Source organism: Desmodus rotundus, chromosome 7 (genome assembly GCF_022682495.2).
Source record: "Desmodus rotundus isolate HL8 chromosome 7, HLdesRot8A.1, whole genome shotgun sequence".
NCBI lineage: Eukaryota > Metazoa > Chordata > Mammalia > Chiroptera > Phyllostomidae > Desmodus > Desmodus rotundus.
The window spans coordinates 14,690,216-14,706,595 of NC_071393.1; the positions used below are offsets into that span (position 1 = coordinate 14,690,216).

At 51.0% G+C, this 16,380-nt stretch overlaps 1 protein-coding gene across 3 annotated transcripts in view; it reads right to left on the reverse strand.

The window, feature by feature from the left end:
• LIMK2 (LIM domain kinase 2) overlaps positions 1-16,380 on the reverse strand; it is a 49,128-nt gene that overhangs the window by 10,539 nt on the left and 22,209 nt on the right. For 2 of the 3 annotated variants that reach the window (XM_024567120.3, XM_053928511.2), the window contains 6 exons: positions 5,596-5,731; positions 4,798-4,907; positions 4,011-4,199; positions 2,692-2,797; positions 2,134-2,330; positions 447-633 (listed from right to left, as the gene is read on the reverse strand). In XM_024567120.3, the coding sequence (XP_024422888.3) occupies positions 447-633; positions 2,134-2,330; positions 2,692-2,797; positions 4,011-4,199; positions 4,798-4,907; positions 5,596-5,731 (925 nt within the window). Of the gene's footprint in view, positions 1-446; positions 634-2,133; positions 2,331-2,691; positions 2,798-4,010; positions 4,200-4,797; positions 4,908-5,595; positions 5,732-13,794; positions 14,218-16,380 lie in introns of those variants that run through there. The other variant, XM_053928510.2, reaches the window with a different exon arrangement.

Sequence of the window (16,380 nt, forward strand, 5' to 3'; positions counted from 1 at the left end):
GGGTGAGCTCTCCAGCCCCAATGCTCCGAAAGCTGAGACACGTGGCTTACCTGACCCCCCCTCCCAGCTCTCAGTAGAGGAGGAGGAGGAAAGAAAGAGAGAGAGGTTAGTCCCTGAGACCACTGATCATCAGGGAGGCAGGAGCCACTCCCCCACATGCCCTCTGTAGCATGACCAGCACTGAGGCCTCTGGGCAACCTAAAAGCACCCACTGACTGCAGGCAGGAGGGCCATGGGCACAGCTCATCTCAAGGGTCTCCAAGTTCACCAAGTGGCCTGGAGGGCTGGGGTGGCAGGGGCGCAGCCCTCACACCATTCCCTGCAGCCAGGAAGACGTCCTGCTGTCATACGGGGTGTGAGGTGAGACCACGTAATAAAAACTCCCCGGAAGGAGGCGAGAGAGGGATGGGGGGCAGAGGAGCAGAGCAGCTGCTGCCTGTGCTTACCTTGATGGCCTGCCCAAAGAAGCCCTTCCCCAGGACCTCCCCGTGGATCAGGTCACACGGCCGGAAGATCTGCTGGGAGTAGCTGCTAGAACAGCGAAGGGATTCTGAACGGCTGATGTCACGGCTAAAGAGCAGGGGTTCCTTTGGGGAGCTGGGGCCAGGGGACTTGGAAATGCTGTTACTGCGCCTGAGGATGAGGAAAGATGGTGGTGTGGATAGGGTAGTCCTCAGAGACCTGCCAGGAAACCCTGGGGGCAGGAATCTTAGGGACCATTCCTATTAGGTTTATATTTTTTAAAATAGTCAGTAATAGCCCTGGCTGGTGTAGCTCAGTGGACCGAGTGCTGGCCTGTGAATCAAAAGGTCCCTGGTTCAATTCCAAGTCAGGGCACATGCCAGGGTTGTGGGCCAGGTCCCCAGTAGGGGGTGTGCGAGAGGCAACAGCACACTGATGTTTCTCTCCCTCTCTTTTTCCTTCCCTTCCCCACTCTCTAAAAATAAGTAAAATAAAATCTTAGAAGAAGGGACAGGGTGGCTGAAGCCCGCAGCACTGAGGGTGGACTGCAACCCTGCAACCTGCTCTCCGGGCATACTCCTGTTTCACCTGGGCGACCCAGAAAGGACTGCCTGCAGCTTCCTAGCCCTTGCTCTGCCTCCTGCTAAGTGTGCCGACAAAGCAAACAAGGTGAGCCACCCCCTCTCTTGCGTGACGGCCCTCTCGGTATCTGAGCAGCTCTCTGGCCACCCCCCACCCACATCTTCCCTCTTCCAGGCCATGTGTTCTCAGGCCTTCTCTGACCTTTGGCACTGTGCTTCCACCAGCTTGTTCATGCTGATTGAGGCCAAGAGGGCAGCCAGGAGTGACAGGAGCCACCTGTCGGGAGGGCCCTATTTCCAACAGATGCCAGCCAAGAGGGCCCTGACTTAGTCTGTTTGGGTAGGAGGGCGGATAAAGAACCTGATACCTAGTAATACTAACAACACCTCACATTTACTGAGTGCTGACCCTCTGCCAGCACTGTGCTACTTTGCATCCTTTCCCACACTGAATCCTTACATAATTGGTGAGACAGCCACCTTTATCTGCAGCTCCACCTCACAGATGCAGAAAGAGGCTAGGAGAGATGATGTGATTTGTGAAGAGAGGGAGCTCAGCTCAAAGGCGTCATTATGGGTGTGCCTGCCTGGACGCCCAGTGCTCTAGACCCTCGTTCTTTCAGTCTCCCCACTTGGTGCCTGCTTTCCCTCCACAGACCTGGGTTTGGTTGTTGATCCCTCAAACCTGAAACAATTTGCATGCATCTCTTGTTTTATAGTTTTCAATGTCCTTATTTATGCTTATTAATCCTATCTATGCCTCCACTCCAGCCGCTGAGCCCCATGCTTTCCCCACAGGCCAGGCTGCCCTTCAGGGTCCAGCATCACTGCCTCCTGTCCAGCTCAGGAGTTCAGTGGACAGTATGACCCTCTGGTGTCTAAGGGGACCTTACAGACAGCTGGGTCAGATCACTCACAGGCCCTGGCTATGAACTGTGATTTCCACGAAGGGAGCTGGGTCAGCACAATCCTCACAGCCTATGCCTGTCCAGCTGGTTCCCTTCCTAACTCTGCTGGTCTCCAAAAGCCAGCTCTGCCTCATCTGAGAGGTAGGCATGGGACAACACAGAACCAGGGTGAAAGGTGGCACCTTAGGGAACGCCTCCGCAGTGTCCCTTCCAGATTCTCCTTGGTGTCCAGGGGGCTGAGGGTGTGAGAGTGTCCAGCATTCTGCATGTGGGGAGAGAGCCGTGCATCCAGCCGCAGCTGGTCCAGGCGCTGGGAGACGGGGTCATGTTCAATCAGGAGCTGAAGTGTCTGGCTCGTCTGGCTAATTGCATCCTCTACCTGTGACCAAGAGCAGTGTAAGGCTGGCTCCCACAGGCTGCCCATCCCAGGCCACCCACTGTCAGCCCGGATGAGCCAAGCACAGTGTGGCCAATGCTCAACTTGGCTAACGGTGGCCCCCAGATGTCAGTAGCCACACAGTGCCCTCTGTGTGGCATCCTGTCAGCTTCCCCATCTGTCAGGCCGTCCCTGCAGCCCTGGGAACATGCCAGGATGACACAGGAGGTCATCATGGTCACAGGCTCAATGGCAAGACAAAGAGATAGACTAGGAATAGGGAAAGGTAAAGACCATAGTTTGATCCCCCAGAGGGCCTGTTCCATGTCCAACCCCCGCAAGACAGCCTGGACACACACACTACCTCCTCCACCCGGAGTGTGCGAACGGGGGCACCGTTGATCTCCAGGATGCGGTCCCCAGGGTGGATGGCATTGCGGTTGTTGGGACTGATGTGCATCCGGTTGACCCTAGGCCAGACAAGAGTTGAAGGGTGAAGGCATCCTAAAAACATGCCTGACCAATTTCACTTGTGCAGTGAAGGCTCACTAGGTCCCAGGCCCCTACTGGCCCCCAAGGTCTAGGCCACTCACAGAGAAAGGGCATTCATCCAACGGCTTAACACAGAAACCTGGATGTCATCCTCCCAATTGGAGTTCCCTCACTGCCCCCAACCCTCACCATTTTGGAGAATCTTGCTTCTCGCCATCACCATACTTACTAACATCTCTCCCCTGGATCTTGCGACAGCCTCCTAATCATTAGGACCTAACGGGTCTCTGTATCTTTAGGCTTGCTCCCTACCCACCCAACTTCCACAACAGCAGTCCTTCTAAAATGCTAACCTGATGGCATCACTTTGTTGCTTTAATCCCTCAACACACCTGCTGACTCTTCGTAATTCAGGCCCTCCATGACTTAACAGCCTGCTCTCTGGCTACTCCCAACCACCCAATCTACACCAGACATAATCACAGACTCCTACCTCTGCCCTGAACACAGTTCCCTCCCCTCTTCATCTAATGAGGCTTTACAGCAGATCTCACCTCTTCCTGACTTCCCCAGTCCTAGTAACTCTCCCCTACACTGCAAGCACCCAGTGCCCAGCACACAGGAAGTGCACAGTCACGATTTACAGGGTGCTCTGGCAGCCACAGGTGCCTCATTACTGGTATTAAGATGGACACAGACTCTTTCCCCATCTGGTCTCTGGCCTAGACCTAGGATGGAGCCTTAACCTCCTTCTCCTCCCTCTGTCCATTCACTCAACCAACGAAACAATAATCAACGAACAGTTACTATATGCCAGGCACTGTTCCAGGCCCTGGGCATGCAGTACTGAGTAAGACTAAGATGAGTCCCAGGAGGAACTTGTAGAAAGGACAAATGATAAACAAACCAATACACATAATCAAGCCAGATAATTTCGAAGGGCAGACACGATCTGAAACTTGACATGCGGAAGGTGCGTGGTTCCGGCGTTGAGTATCCGGAACGAAGCAGCCTGGGCAGAGAGAACCAGTGCCGAGGCCCAGGGGTGGTTACAGCATAGTGAGCGCCAGAAGGAAGATGTAAGATGAGGGTAAAGGGAACTCAGCATAAGACTTTGGAGTTCTCAGCCCCTGAGGTCCACCTATGGGCTCTGCTCAAGAACCCCTGCTCCAGGGTCCTCAAAATACTCACTCTTTCACTTGCACGGTGGTGGCATAGTTGGAGCATGCACTCTCCACGGACACAGAGAAGCCCCGCTTGCCCTCGGTGGTGGCTGGCATGGACATGTGTGTGACGGAGTAGGGCAGCTGGTCCTGAACAGACTCCGTGGAGAGCCTCTCAAACATGGGTGCCAGCACCACCTCATTGTGGCACTTCCCACTGTGGAGAGGAGCAAAAAGGGGGCTAAGACCCTGGAGCCCCACCTGGAAGCCCCCAGCAACCACTGCACCATGTGGTGTTAAGCAATAGCACCTATAGTTCCACTGCTACAGTCTTTGCCATGACGCGGCTGGCCGCTCAGAATGAGAAGCCTGGCTTCGCTGGGGTGGGCTGGGCCTGGCAGCGAGACGGCCTGGGTTCTCTCTGCTCTGCCTTTGACTCGGTGAGAATCCAGCCCCCTTCCCGTCTTTGGGCCTCAACCTGACTTCTTTTGTCAACCAAGACAGTTGGACTGGGTGAGCACCACGGGGTCTTTGTCTTTAATGTTCTGGGATGCTCTCTGAGAGCATCTTCGCAGCCATTCTCTCCCTCTGGGAGGACGGCAGGGCACAGTGTCATTATTCCACGGGAGGACAGGACAGAGGTCAGAGAGATGTTCATTCTCTTGCTTTCAGGTCAGAGAGCTGATTAAGAACATTGCTGTGATGGGAATCCAGTGCTCGGATACCCCAGTAGTCTTTCTGCCCAACTCATGTTGCCCTTGTCACCCTCTCGGACACACTTGTAGGGGAAGAGAGACACAGGGCCACCATCTTACCAGTAGAGGGCGGTGTGCTGCACCAGGGCATATGCATCCCCATCCTCAATGATCACCCTGCAGCTCATACAGGCAAAGCACTCTGGGTGGTACTTGAACTCCCCGGCCACCTGCGAGCAGGAGGGGAGAAAGGTGGACAGATGGAGAAAGTGAGTCCTCACTGTTGCTAGAGTGAGGGTAGGGGTGGGTGGGTGACCTCCGATCAAGGATTTACAGATCCTGGCAATAATGTATGTTTGCACTTCCTTTCCTAGAGATTCCAGAGGAAGTGCCAGGGTGGTGCTTCTCTATCATTTTTGAGATTGCAAAAAACTGTTTTGGTCTCAGCCATGAGAGTTAGTCCCTAGAAGTAAGATCCCCATTAGAAAGACTCACGGTTTCTCCAACACAGAGCTGGCAAGTCCGTGACTAGGCTTAAAGCCCTTTGTCTGGAGCAGGTGGGGAGGTGGAACCTCTCGCTGCTAGCCCATTCCAGAGTCTCCCCTTGTGATTTCCTGGACACAGCTTATGTGTATCCCCTTTTCAACCTGTAACACCCTCCTTTAAGGCCTTCATCACATTGTACTGTGTCTCCTCCCTGCCTCCCTACCCACCCACACCCAACACTGAACCGTTAAGTCTTTGAGGAAGGATCTTACCTGGCACTTCACAGTGCTCAACAAACCTCTGTTAAGTGACTGGATAAGGGAGAGGCTTTGGCTGATGGAAAGACCAGAAGATGAACGACCATGGGGAACTGGAGACGCTGTCAGTGGACTCTGATGACCAAGAGGGGCAGAGATGGAGGGACTCACTCACCATGACAGGCCCTGTCATCAGCAGAGAGCACCCATGACAGAATTCCCCGAACTTCCTCCAGTAGTCCTTGTGGCAGTAGAGCTTGCCATCCTTCTCATAGTACCAGTTGGTGAGGGACTCCTGGCATTCTGAACACCTGAAGGCAAGAGAAGAAGAGAAACTGTCCTGGATCCAGTGTTTCTTCACCTGTTTTGGTCTTGAAACTGAGAATCTGGTAAGAGCCAATAAGCCTCTCCCAGAAAAATGCACATACAAAGAAAATGTGCATATAATTTGTGTATATGGTACGTGTATGTCAAGGATTGAACCTAATCATGGCCCCACTTAAGAACCTCTGGTCTAGCCCTGGCTGGTGTGGCTCAGTGGATTGAGCGCCGGCCTGCGAACCAAAACGTAATTAATTGGTCCTATTCCCAGTCAGGGCACACGCCTGGGTTGCAGGCCAGGTCCCCAGATGAACCAAAGGAGTTCAGTCACCCACCCTTCACCAACAGCATTACTACTGTAGAATTCTTACCCCCAGATATTAAGCATAAAGAAACAATCAGACAAATCTACAATGTGGATCACTTGATAAGACAACTGGTCTCAACTCTTCCCAAGTTAATGCCGTGGCGGGTGGGGGTAGCAGAGACGAAAAAGCCTAGAGATACAGCAACTACATGCAATACCTAAACCCTGGATTGAAAAGAAAATAGCATGAGTGACATTTTTTTGAACTGAGGAAATTTGAATTTGGACTATACATTAGGTCACATTGTGAAATTACTGTCAATTTTCTTACATATAATAACGGTATTTTGATAACATAGAAGAATTCTTAGAAGAAGCATATTAAAGTAATTAAGGGTGAAAGTTAAGGTACCTACAACTTTTAAACAGTTCAGAAAATAAACCAAACACTGTGTGTGTGTGTGTGCACGTGAAAAGACAGACAAAGGGGCTTAAATTAGTTAACAAATGATGAATCTCGGTGAAGGGTACCTGGGCATGCCTTGAACTGTTCTTTCAACTTTTCTATATATTTGAAAAATTTCAAAATAAAATGTTGAGGAAGAAACCCCAAACTGCATTACCACCGTACACAATGCATTAAACCCATAGCCCCTTTCTCCGCCAGTCAGCTAGTTGCCAAGCTCCACCTAAGTCAGGTCAGGTGTGTCTGCACAGACGCGCTCCTCCCCCTTTCTGAGCCTCCTAGCTAAGAGCCCCCTGGCCTGCTGAGCCCATGCCACCTCTTTCTTTCTAGTTGAGAGACTCTCTACTCTTGTCAAGGCCTTGCGCCATGCACACTGGCCACATCCTTGCTTCTGAGGTGCTGCCTGAATCCTGACCCTGACACTCACCGGTTATGTCCTCTTGGGCGCCTTATTTCCCTTCTCTGACCCAGTGTCCTCATCTGTAAAATGGACTATGAAAGTGAAATCACTTGTATTAAAGTACACACAGTTCGTATAAAAGACCCAGTACAGTGGGAACTCAGTACGTGTTAACTATGAAAAATGATAATAGCGGTAGCTCACACTATTTGCCACTTACTGCCACTATCTGGATAGCTTTGGACGCCTCCCAGAAGCTCTTCCTCATTGACAAAACGGGACCGATAACATCCAACTACAAAGAGTCACTGTGAAAACTAAGTGAGTTAATGTTTAAGGAAAGCCTGTGCCCACTGTGAAGGGCAATGCAAGTATATTACTGCAGTAATTTGCTAGGCACTGCAGATATAAAAGATAAATATAAAAGGTCCCCTACACCACCTTCCAAGAACTTACAATGGTGGGAAAAGAGAATGTCTAAACAAAACTTAATTTTAATAATGCAAAACTTAGTTTTAATAATTTAAAAAACTTAATTTTAATAATGTAGGAGTCCACAATGAGTGCTACTACTTTTGAGCACTGCAGGGGGTAGAGGAGGGAGACAGGAATGACCGAAGCAGCTGCAGAAAGGAAGGAAAGCGAGAAAGCTGTGGAGCTAGGAAGGTCTAGAGAAGTAGGATCCTGAGAATCCCTCTTCGTGGAGTGTCCAATTCCCCTGGGCACTCAACAAACACAGACGGTTTCTGCCATCAGCCAGCCCCATCCTGTAGCATTTCCTACTTGCCCTATGCATGCTGAGTTTCAGGCTCTCGAGAGCTTAGTATGGTGTCAAGAGTATGGATGTGAAGTGCCTAGAAATGGCGCACTGAAAACCATGCATTATAGGAGACCGAGAGGAAGACCCTTTCCTGCACATTCAGCTCAACTTCCTCTCTGTCAAAGGACTGCTGGATGAGCTCCGACCCGGGCGAGACATGGGTTCAAGTTCTTAGAAGCTACATGCTCTTGAACTAACCCCATTCTCTGGGTTCAGTTTCCCCACCTGTAAAATGAGGGGATTAGACTATACTATAGATCCCCTCAATTCTGTGCATATCTATGTTTTCCCATGGATGACCCAAGGTTTAAATCTGAGCACCCCCACTTACCACCTAACTGATCTTGGGCCAGCTGCTTCACTTCTCATTTGTGAAACGGCAACATCACCACCTACTTTGAGGGTAGAATTAAATGAGTTCCGGATGACTGTGAGGTGCCTAGCAGAGGGCCAGCACTAGAAGCAGGAGCTTCCTTCTTGCTTCCCACCTTCAGACTTAAACCTCCTGGGTACCTGTCTTTCTTCTTTACTAGACTGTCAGCTCCCTGAAGATGGGAGCAGTGTCCCATTTAATCTTGGGAGACTCAGCACCTAGCAAAGGGCCTGCTGGTAGGCATGGCAAGAACCAGCAGTCCAGGTTGGAGCAAAAAGGTTCGTGGTTCATGGTCACCAGATCCTGCCAGTCTTTTGGCTTCAGTGGAGAAAAGCTGGTACAGACGTATCTGTACCCAACTGCAGGCCGGGGCTCTATTACGCCCTGGCAATGGTATTTGTGCTGCAGGGCACGGGAGCTCCAGAACACGTCCTCCTCTCCATTGTCAATATCCTGCTTTTGTTTGCTGCAAGTGATCTGGCCAGGCCCGGGATGGGAGCAGGGAGAAACCAGTGCAGGCATGCAAGAGAGACATGCCAGCCTGCCGGGAAGAACACCTGGCTGGAGAACAATACCGCTGATGCACACATCTGTGTCAAGGAATGCCTTCGAGAGGCACGCCCAGCAACACAGCCAAAGTCGGTCTCCACAAATGTCTCAGGGGAATGGGAAGGTAAACAGCTTATAGGAGGGCTATGGGTCCCCAAGCTGTTTTGCTTTAGAACACAACTGCTTCTTAGGTCACTGTAGAAGTCACCATTGTAAACTTACAGTCCTAGCTTAGATTATTAACAGCTACTGTTACCTGTTACTTAAATGCCAACCATACTTCAGGCACCCGATGAGGTGCTATATATATTATCTCTAATCCTGATCGCACCTTGCAAGGTGACAGGGTTATCCATTTTACAGACTAGAACAATGATTTTCAACTGGTGTGCTACAAAAATTTTTAAGACATGCAATACCTAACTATTTAGTTAGGGACGCTGACCTCTTTTCCCTTAGACTGTCAAATTAAAAAAAAAAAAAAAAAAAAAAGACAATAGCCAACATAACAATAGCCTCCTGATGTGAATGAATCAAAATTATACCTTTTTATTGTCAAATCAGTCAAAAATATAATTTTTGGTGTGCCGCAGAATTTTAGTAACTAGTTTATGTGTGCCATGAGACAAAAAGGGTTGAACTAGGAGACTCAAAAACAGTGGCTAGCAATTTCTGCAGGTCACCTACTACTTACACCATAGCGCTGGAATCTGAACCTGTGTGCACTTGGCCATGAAGCCGTTTCCACTGTGCTACATCACCTGAGTAAGGCAGCACATCTAGTCAGCTGGGTCCCGGGATTTGCATCTGTGAAAATAAGGAGACTGGAGCCCAGAGCTCAAGTCCCTTTAGCGTTAACACTTCACGAGGCTTTTCCTTAAGCCCCAGTACTGAATGTTAAATGGCAAGATTCTCCTCCTTCGCTTAGTCGGCAGCATTCCGTAGTCCTCAGCAGCCTCTACCCTTTTAAGAAGAGAATACAAACACACTCTGGAAATGTAAGGTGCTACTCAAAAATAAAATAAAATAAAAAATCCTACCTCAGATTCTCAGTGGCTGTGGCCACAATGTATTCTCAAAACCAGGGTTTTTTTTTTTTTCCCAGCTTTCAGTTTTTGAAAGTTGCAGGTGAAAGTCACAATCTGCCCTGGCTGCAGGCCCCAGGCCACCCAGCTTAGATGTGGTAACAGCCTGAACCCAGGGCCAAGGCATCAGTCACCACACTCTTCCCAGCAGCCAGAGCTAACAGAGCTGAAGCCCTCCAGCCAGGGGAGATCACTGAGAAGCCCATACACACTGAGGACGACCTCCACAACTCCTCTTCCAAAGCACTACAGGAGGCCTGGGTAGCTACCAAGTGCACCAAATGCTGGCAGTCAGTTTGGTGGGCAGCTCAGGTCCAAACTGAGGTCTTTTGAGTCAGCAGGGAACAAACAGGTTTAAAAAAAAAAAAGATAATCAATTGAGTTTCTCAAAAATAACTCTTTCAGGACGTGGGTCCTTGTTCCTTCTTTGCCATTTATATGTGTTACCTACGGCCAGTTACTTCATGAATGAACCTCGGTTTCCACATGTGTACACTGGTGATGATAAAATCTCAGGGAGTTATGAGAATTAAATTACAAATGCCTAACAAGATGCCTGGCTCCTAGCAGGTGCCCAGTACGTGTTTGGTTCCCTCCCTCCCATCTTTAATTTGAGAACACAAAGGGCAAAAGGATGCAGACACCCTTTCCTCCCAAGCCCGAGCAATATGGATCCGCTTCTTGGCCCAGACCCAGGTTTTTGTGAATAGAGAAGACCCTACAATGAATTATTTATCTAACCAGTAGACTCGAATCAGTTCCTATTCATTAGGAAATAGTTACGGTGGATGTGCAAGACCAAACAGGCAAGGGACTATGCTAGGCAAGGGACTATGCTAGGAGATGCCCAGTGAAGTAAGATAGACCCAGTCCTCACTCACATGCAAATGATTCAGGCCAAATGTTTACAGGTGAATTTTCAACCTCGTGGGGTAATGGAACCAAACAGTCATTACTACAGTGGAATTGCAGAGGTTAAAGAACAGGCTCTCCCATGTCCTGGTAACGGCCTGGCTGATGCTCAGCCTGAGTGTCTCCACTGGGGATGAGATGCCAGCTCGACCACAGGGCCCAGAGGGGCAGATATAACAGAGGTCTAAGGACTCCAGTCCCTCAGAGCCCTGTCGCCCACCACCAAAGACCCCACTGCCACTCCTCCTTCCCGCAGACCCTGTAGATTGAGACAGGCTGTCAATTAAGCTGCAATAATGATGGAACATGTTTCTGTCCTGTTCTTGAAAAGGTAATCAAACGCGTAACGAGCCTCTGGTCAGCAAGAAATGAGTGTTACCAGAGTGCATTGATTCAGTTCCAACCAAAAGCCAGGAAGCCTGTAGTTTCAAGTAACTTGGACAGTTGTACTGCAGTTAAGGGTAAAGCTTCGTGATTTGGAAAAAATGGGAAAGAGCTTGTGTGTCTCCAAGGAGCCACATGAGTTGCAGAGTTGGGAACCATTTACCTGATCCAAGCCCTTCATTTTTCAGATGAGGATAAAAAGATCCCGGAGGACCTAAGGCAGCTGCCAAAAGTTACTGCTAAACCGGGCAGGGTTAGGAATAATTTTCCCTTTAAACATGGGTTGCTTTAAAATACAAAGATGCACTTGTTTTCTTCAAGAGAATGTGTAAACCAAACCCAATAAATCAATGCTGGACATTATGGGAAATTCTATTTAAAAAAATCCTCTAAAGATGTCAGACTAAAGTTACTCTTCTGTGAATCCCATTGCGAGGTGGTTTCTCATTGGGAGCACACCTATAATTGCATCTCGCTCCTGACACAAGTGGCACTGGCAGGGGAAGACAGTGCACTCTGCTGAGGTCTCTGCCAGGAGGCAGAAATTACATTCTTTACTCCCTGCTCCCTCTGCCCTCCCTTAAGGCTGTCACGCCTGATCACGTCCCCATGGAATTTGGTTTCCATCACTTTCCTTGCAACCACAGCCTCAGAAGTCCTGTGGACTTCTGTACTCCCCCAGAGGCCTGAGGTCAAGGACATAATTTGTTCCACAGAATCTGGCAAGGGTCATGTTTAGGAGCCTAGCCCCTAGGCTCTGCAGAGGAGAAAACTGAGGCCCAGGGAGGGGTCAGGCACCTGGTCAGGTATCAGCCCTTGTGGACACCCCGTAATGAAGGGGGATGCTGGTGGAAGTAGCTTTCTGACCAGGCAATGACTGACAGATACCTGGGAGAGGAGGGTCTGGGTGGCCCTTTCTGTGGGGCAGAGAGCCCAATGTGCTGACCTTCATTTCAGAAGTGGCTTCAGGAATGTGGCCTCCCATTTGGGGGAGGGGAGAGGGTCTGGAGTGAGTGAGTCAGTCAGTCCCCACCCACCCACCCTTCCAGCTGGGCAAACAGGGCTTGGGGAGGTGAGGGGTTGTCAGGTTCCCCAGAGGGGCTACAGTAGAACAAGACAAAGGACAGGCAGGAAGACCAGGGGAGCAGCATTAGCCTGGCCCTCAAAGGTCCAGGTTGAGAGTTCATTATCTGTTCTAGCTCCTGAGAAATTAGGTCCTGCCCCCAGAGATTAAAAAGGGCTCAGCATTCCTGACTCCTAAGGGACCAACCCCTCCCCCAAAGTGCCTTTCCAGGATTAAGAGTAGAAGGGATTAATGAGATCCCAGCCTAAACTAGTGGCTACTTCAAAACACTTGGCATCTCAATTCCACATGGTAAAATCTGCCCCCTAAACTCAAGATAGATCCCTATCAGCTCTTCAGAAAACCTCTGCTATCCTTTTGCTGTGCCAGGCAACCTCTAGCAGCTCTTTTTCTGCCGTCTCTGCTGGAAGAGGAAAGCAAACCTAGAGCACCCCTGGGGAAGGTGCAGCCTTCAGAAAGATGAGAAAAACTCAGGAAGACAGGCTGGCCAGAGACTCCAAACGTTCACTGCTGAAACCGGCTGCCTCATATGAAAAATGGGGAGAATACATAATGTCTTCAGGCTATTGAGCTCAAACAACAGAGCGCCTAGCTGGATGCCTGGCAGAGTCAGCACTGACCACCAGTTCCTCGCCCCAGCCCGCAATCTAGAGGCTTCCCACCACTTTACCAGGGTCCAGTGATTCTGTGAAACCACATGGGGTTCTGCTTTTCTACCCAGGGCCTGGCCACCTGACTAGTATCCCAGTAGCGAGGTCTGGGCATGGAGCTGGGTTGGGGAAGCCAGAAGGGAGAAGTCAACCAGGACCACTGGTGAGGGGGAGGCAGCCCTTGGAACAACAGGCTGTTCCCAAGGAATGAAAACAAGCCCCACCCCAGCCAGGAATGACTCCATTGTGGAGGGACCCTGAGGGCCACTAACCCCCTGGGGAGTTTCTGTTGGAGGTGGGGTGGGGTGGAGAGCAAAGAAAGGTAGGTCTGAGGTAGTGAGAGAGTTTCTACACCTCCCTCTGAGAAGCTCCACAGAAAGAGGGCCCCAGCGGTACTCAGGCCTGAGGACCTGGCGTACACAGGGGCTGACCCTGCTGCTCGGGAACATTGCAAAGCCAAATGCCTCAGTCTCAGAAGAACTTCCCCCAAACCTCTCCCTAGCAACTGTACTCACTGGGAGCTCAGGAGCCCTCAAAGGCCAGAGGCACACGTGCCTGCCATTCGGAATGCCTACTGTATACCAGGCTGACCGCACCTAGATCCCGTCAGCCTCCATGCTGTTTGGCAAAACCTGTCCATCCTGCTTGTTGGGACAAATTCCTGGGCAGGCAGCACAGCCTGCAGGTAAGATATGTGAGAGCTGAAAGAACAGAACTCTGTTTGTGCTCTTCCCCCAGAAACAGTAACACCGAGAACAGGCAGGCAGGCAGCATCTTTCGGAGGCGCTTCTAGGTGTGTCTGGGAAGGAAGGAGAGCCAGAATTCCCCAGGAGCCTCTTTTGGGGCAGATCCCTCACCTCATCATTCCCAGAACATGGTGGGGAGCCTTCACGGGGCCGGTTCTGCTTGGGAACAGTCTACTGGCTTCTGCCTGACAGAACCAATGGTCAGAGGACAAGCCAAATGGGAAAAGATTCAGGACCAGAAGAAGAGATGGGGAGGGGGACTCAGAGCCCAACTCACCGAAAGGGGTCTCTGGAGGTGAAGTAAGCCGAGATGGACAAGTAACTCCCCATCTTCTTCCCACACCAGATAAACCAGCTCAGCTGCAAACCCGTCTGGGAGTGCCTCAGGCTGGCTGCAGACCGCCACCATGACAGGCCCGGGGCTCCCGGCACCTCTGGCTTCAGGCCGGCTGCCCAGCGCTCACCTCTCCCTCCGGAGCAGCTGAAAAGGCATGAGGACTCTGGGCCACTTGCCCCCTGAAAGATTCCCAAAGGGGCTCATGGCTGGAACGACTCCTTCCCAGTTCTCAAGCTCAGGCGGCCCCTCGGGAGAACCACCTCTCTGCGGAGGCTACACACACACAGGCATTCCTGGGCAGGGGCCGGTGACCAGCTAAGAAAGAAGCGCTGCTGTCAAGTTAGCCTTCCCCTTCAGCCCCACCCCTGATGAGGGAGGGAGGGAGGAAGAGGAGGGACTCCTCGCGGAACCGAGGTGTGTGGTTGGAGCAGCTATTAGGAAACAGACCTTGCAGGCAAGGGGTGGAGCTGGGCTAGAGAGAGGCTGTAGGCAGGCGCCGCAGCAGACAATAACCAGGGCTGGCTGAGTACCCATCCCTGAGCTCAGGGATGGGCAGGGCAGGAGAGAGAGTGAGCACATCAGCCCCCAAGTTTCCCCAGCCTGAGAAGCTGCCCAAGTGATGGAAACTCTGCTCGGAGGTGAAGAAAAAGCCCAGGATACCAACTCCAGGCCAAGCCACGCCCCCAGGAGGGGCTCTCTGGCAGGAGAGACAGGTCCAGAGAGCTGCCCTCTGAGTTCTGGGCTCTGGTCAGGCATTGACTTATTCCTGGCACTAGGTTCCCCATTCATCCCTTCCTTCTGCCTGGCCTGGGGACAACTCCAAGAGCTGCCACTCCTCTTCTGGGAATCACTAAGGATGAGGAAACAGGCCCAGAGTGTTAACTGACACTTAATGTTTCTCTATGTGGCAAGCACTATATAAGCACTCTCTTATTTCCCTGAGATGGGAATAATCTCCATCTCATAAACAGGAAAAGTGAGGCACAGAGAGATTCGGTAACTTACTTTAGGCCAAAAAAACTAGTCAGTGGCAGGGCTGGGATTAAAATGTAGGCCCACGTGACTCCTGTTCTGGAGCCCTCCACCCCTGAGCTTCATTCAGCCTCACAGGACAACGGCTCCCTCAAAGCCCTTCTGCAAGTGGGAGAGAGCACAGGGACTAGAGCCCACGTCATCTGTCCCCTCTCTTTCACTCATTTCTTCATTCCAGAATGCCATCCGTCAGCCTTAGTGGGCAATGGTACTTCTTTCACCGTGTCCATGGTAACCAGGCTTCTCACACTGAAAAAATGGGGCATGATGGAGGCAAGGCCCAGGTGCCTGTGGGGGTTTCAGGGTCCACAGTCTGCCCAGAATCTGGCCCGCGTTGGGCTCACCCTGGATGAAATTTTGGCCCTGGGTCCTATGATTGAACTCCATGGTTGTAGGCACAGGGCTGTGTCTGAAGGGTGGCAGGTGGGTGGCTGGCACATCCAGGGTTAGAGGCCCGAGCAGGGCACAGTCCCAAGACGAGGAAAATTTTAAGCGAAGGGAGAAAGACATGCCTAGCAGTGACTTGAATTCAAGTCTAGGGACTTGAATTCTCTATCTTCTGATCCAGAATTAGACTCCTAACCCATTAAGCCCTGCAGCCCCTCGACAGACAACTGTGCAAGCTTGTCCGGGCTCCATCTATTACCTATCACGCTTAAATCGCCAATGTATGGGGTAGATGTTTATCCCCATTTAGCGGACGAGGAAACTGAGGTTCTGAGGGGTTCTGTCAATAGCCTAAAGACAAATAGCTGGCAAGGGGCAAAACTGGGTTTCAAACCCAGTAAGTGCAATTCTAGAACAGGGACACTTCCTCTGTAACAGGCCAGAGAGCAAATATTTTAAGTTCTGCTGGCCTACACAAACACAGATTCTGTCACAGCTACTCAACTGTCACTGCAGCACAAAAGTGGCCATATATACTCGTGTAAAATGTAACCAAATGGGTGTGGCTGCGTTCCAATAAAACTTTACTTCTGGACACTGAAGTCTGAATAATGGGCTACAAAATACTCTTTTTGCTCCCCGCAAACATTTAAAAATGTGAAAATCACAGGACGGACAAAAACAGGTGGTGGGGCGACAGTTGATGCTCTGCTCTGGAGCCAAGGCACTCGACCCCTGTTCACTGCCCCACTAGTGGAGACCAGCTTCCGGCATTTGTGTGGAACTCAGCCCTGTCCATCTGCCTCGCACACACATCGCTGAAGCTCCAGAGGCAGCAGGAAGGGCACTGGGTAGACGCTTGCCCTGCACCCGGTGCTGCCTGCAGCACCCACACATACGAATTTTAACCAATACTAGTCCGGTTAAGTGCTGTGACCTTCCCCTTTGCAGGGGAAGGGATGGAGGTACAGAGAGTTTAAATTGCTTGTCTGAGGTCACAGCTGTGTAAGCGAGACGTGAAACCAGGATTCGAACCCAGGCTGTCTATACTGAACTTCACCGCTGCTATGCTGGAACCCAGCCTGGGCCCAGAGCCAGACTGTCTGG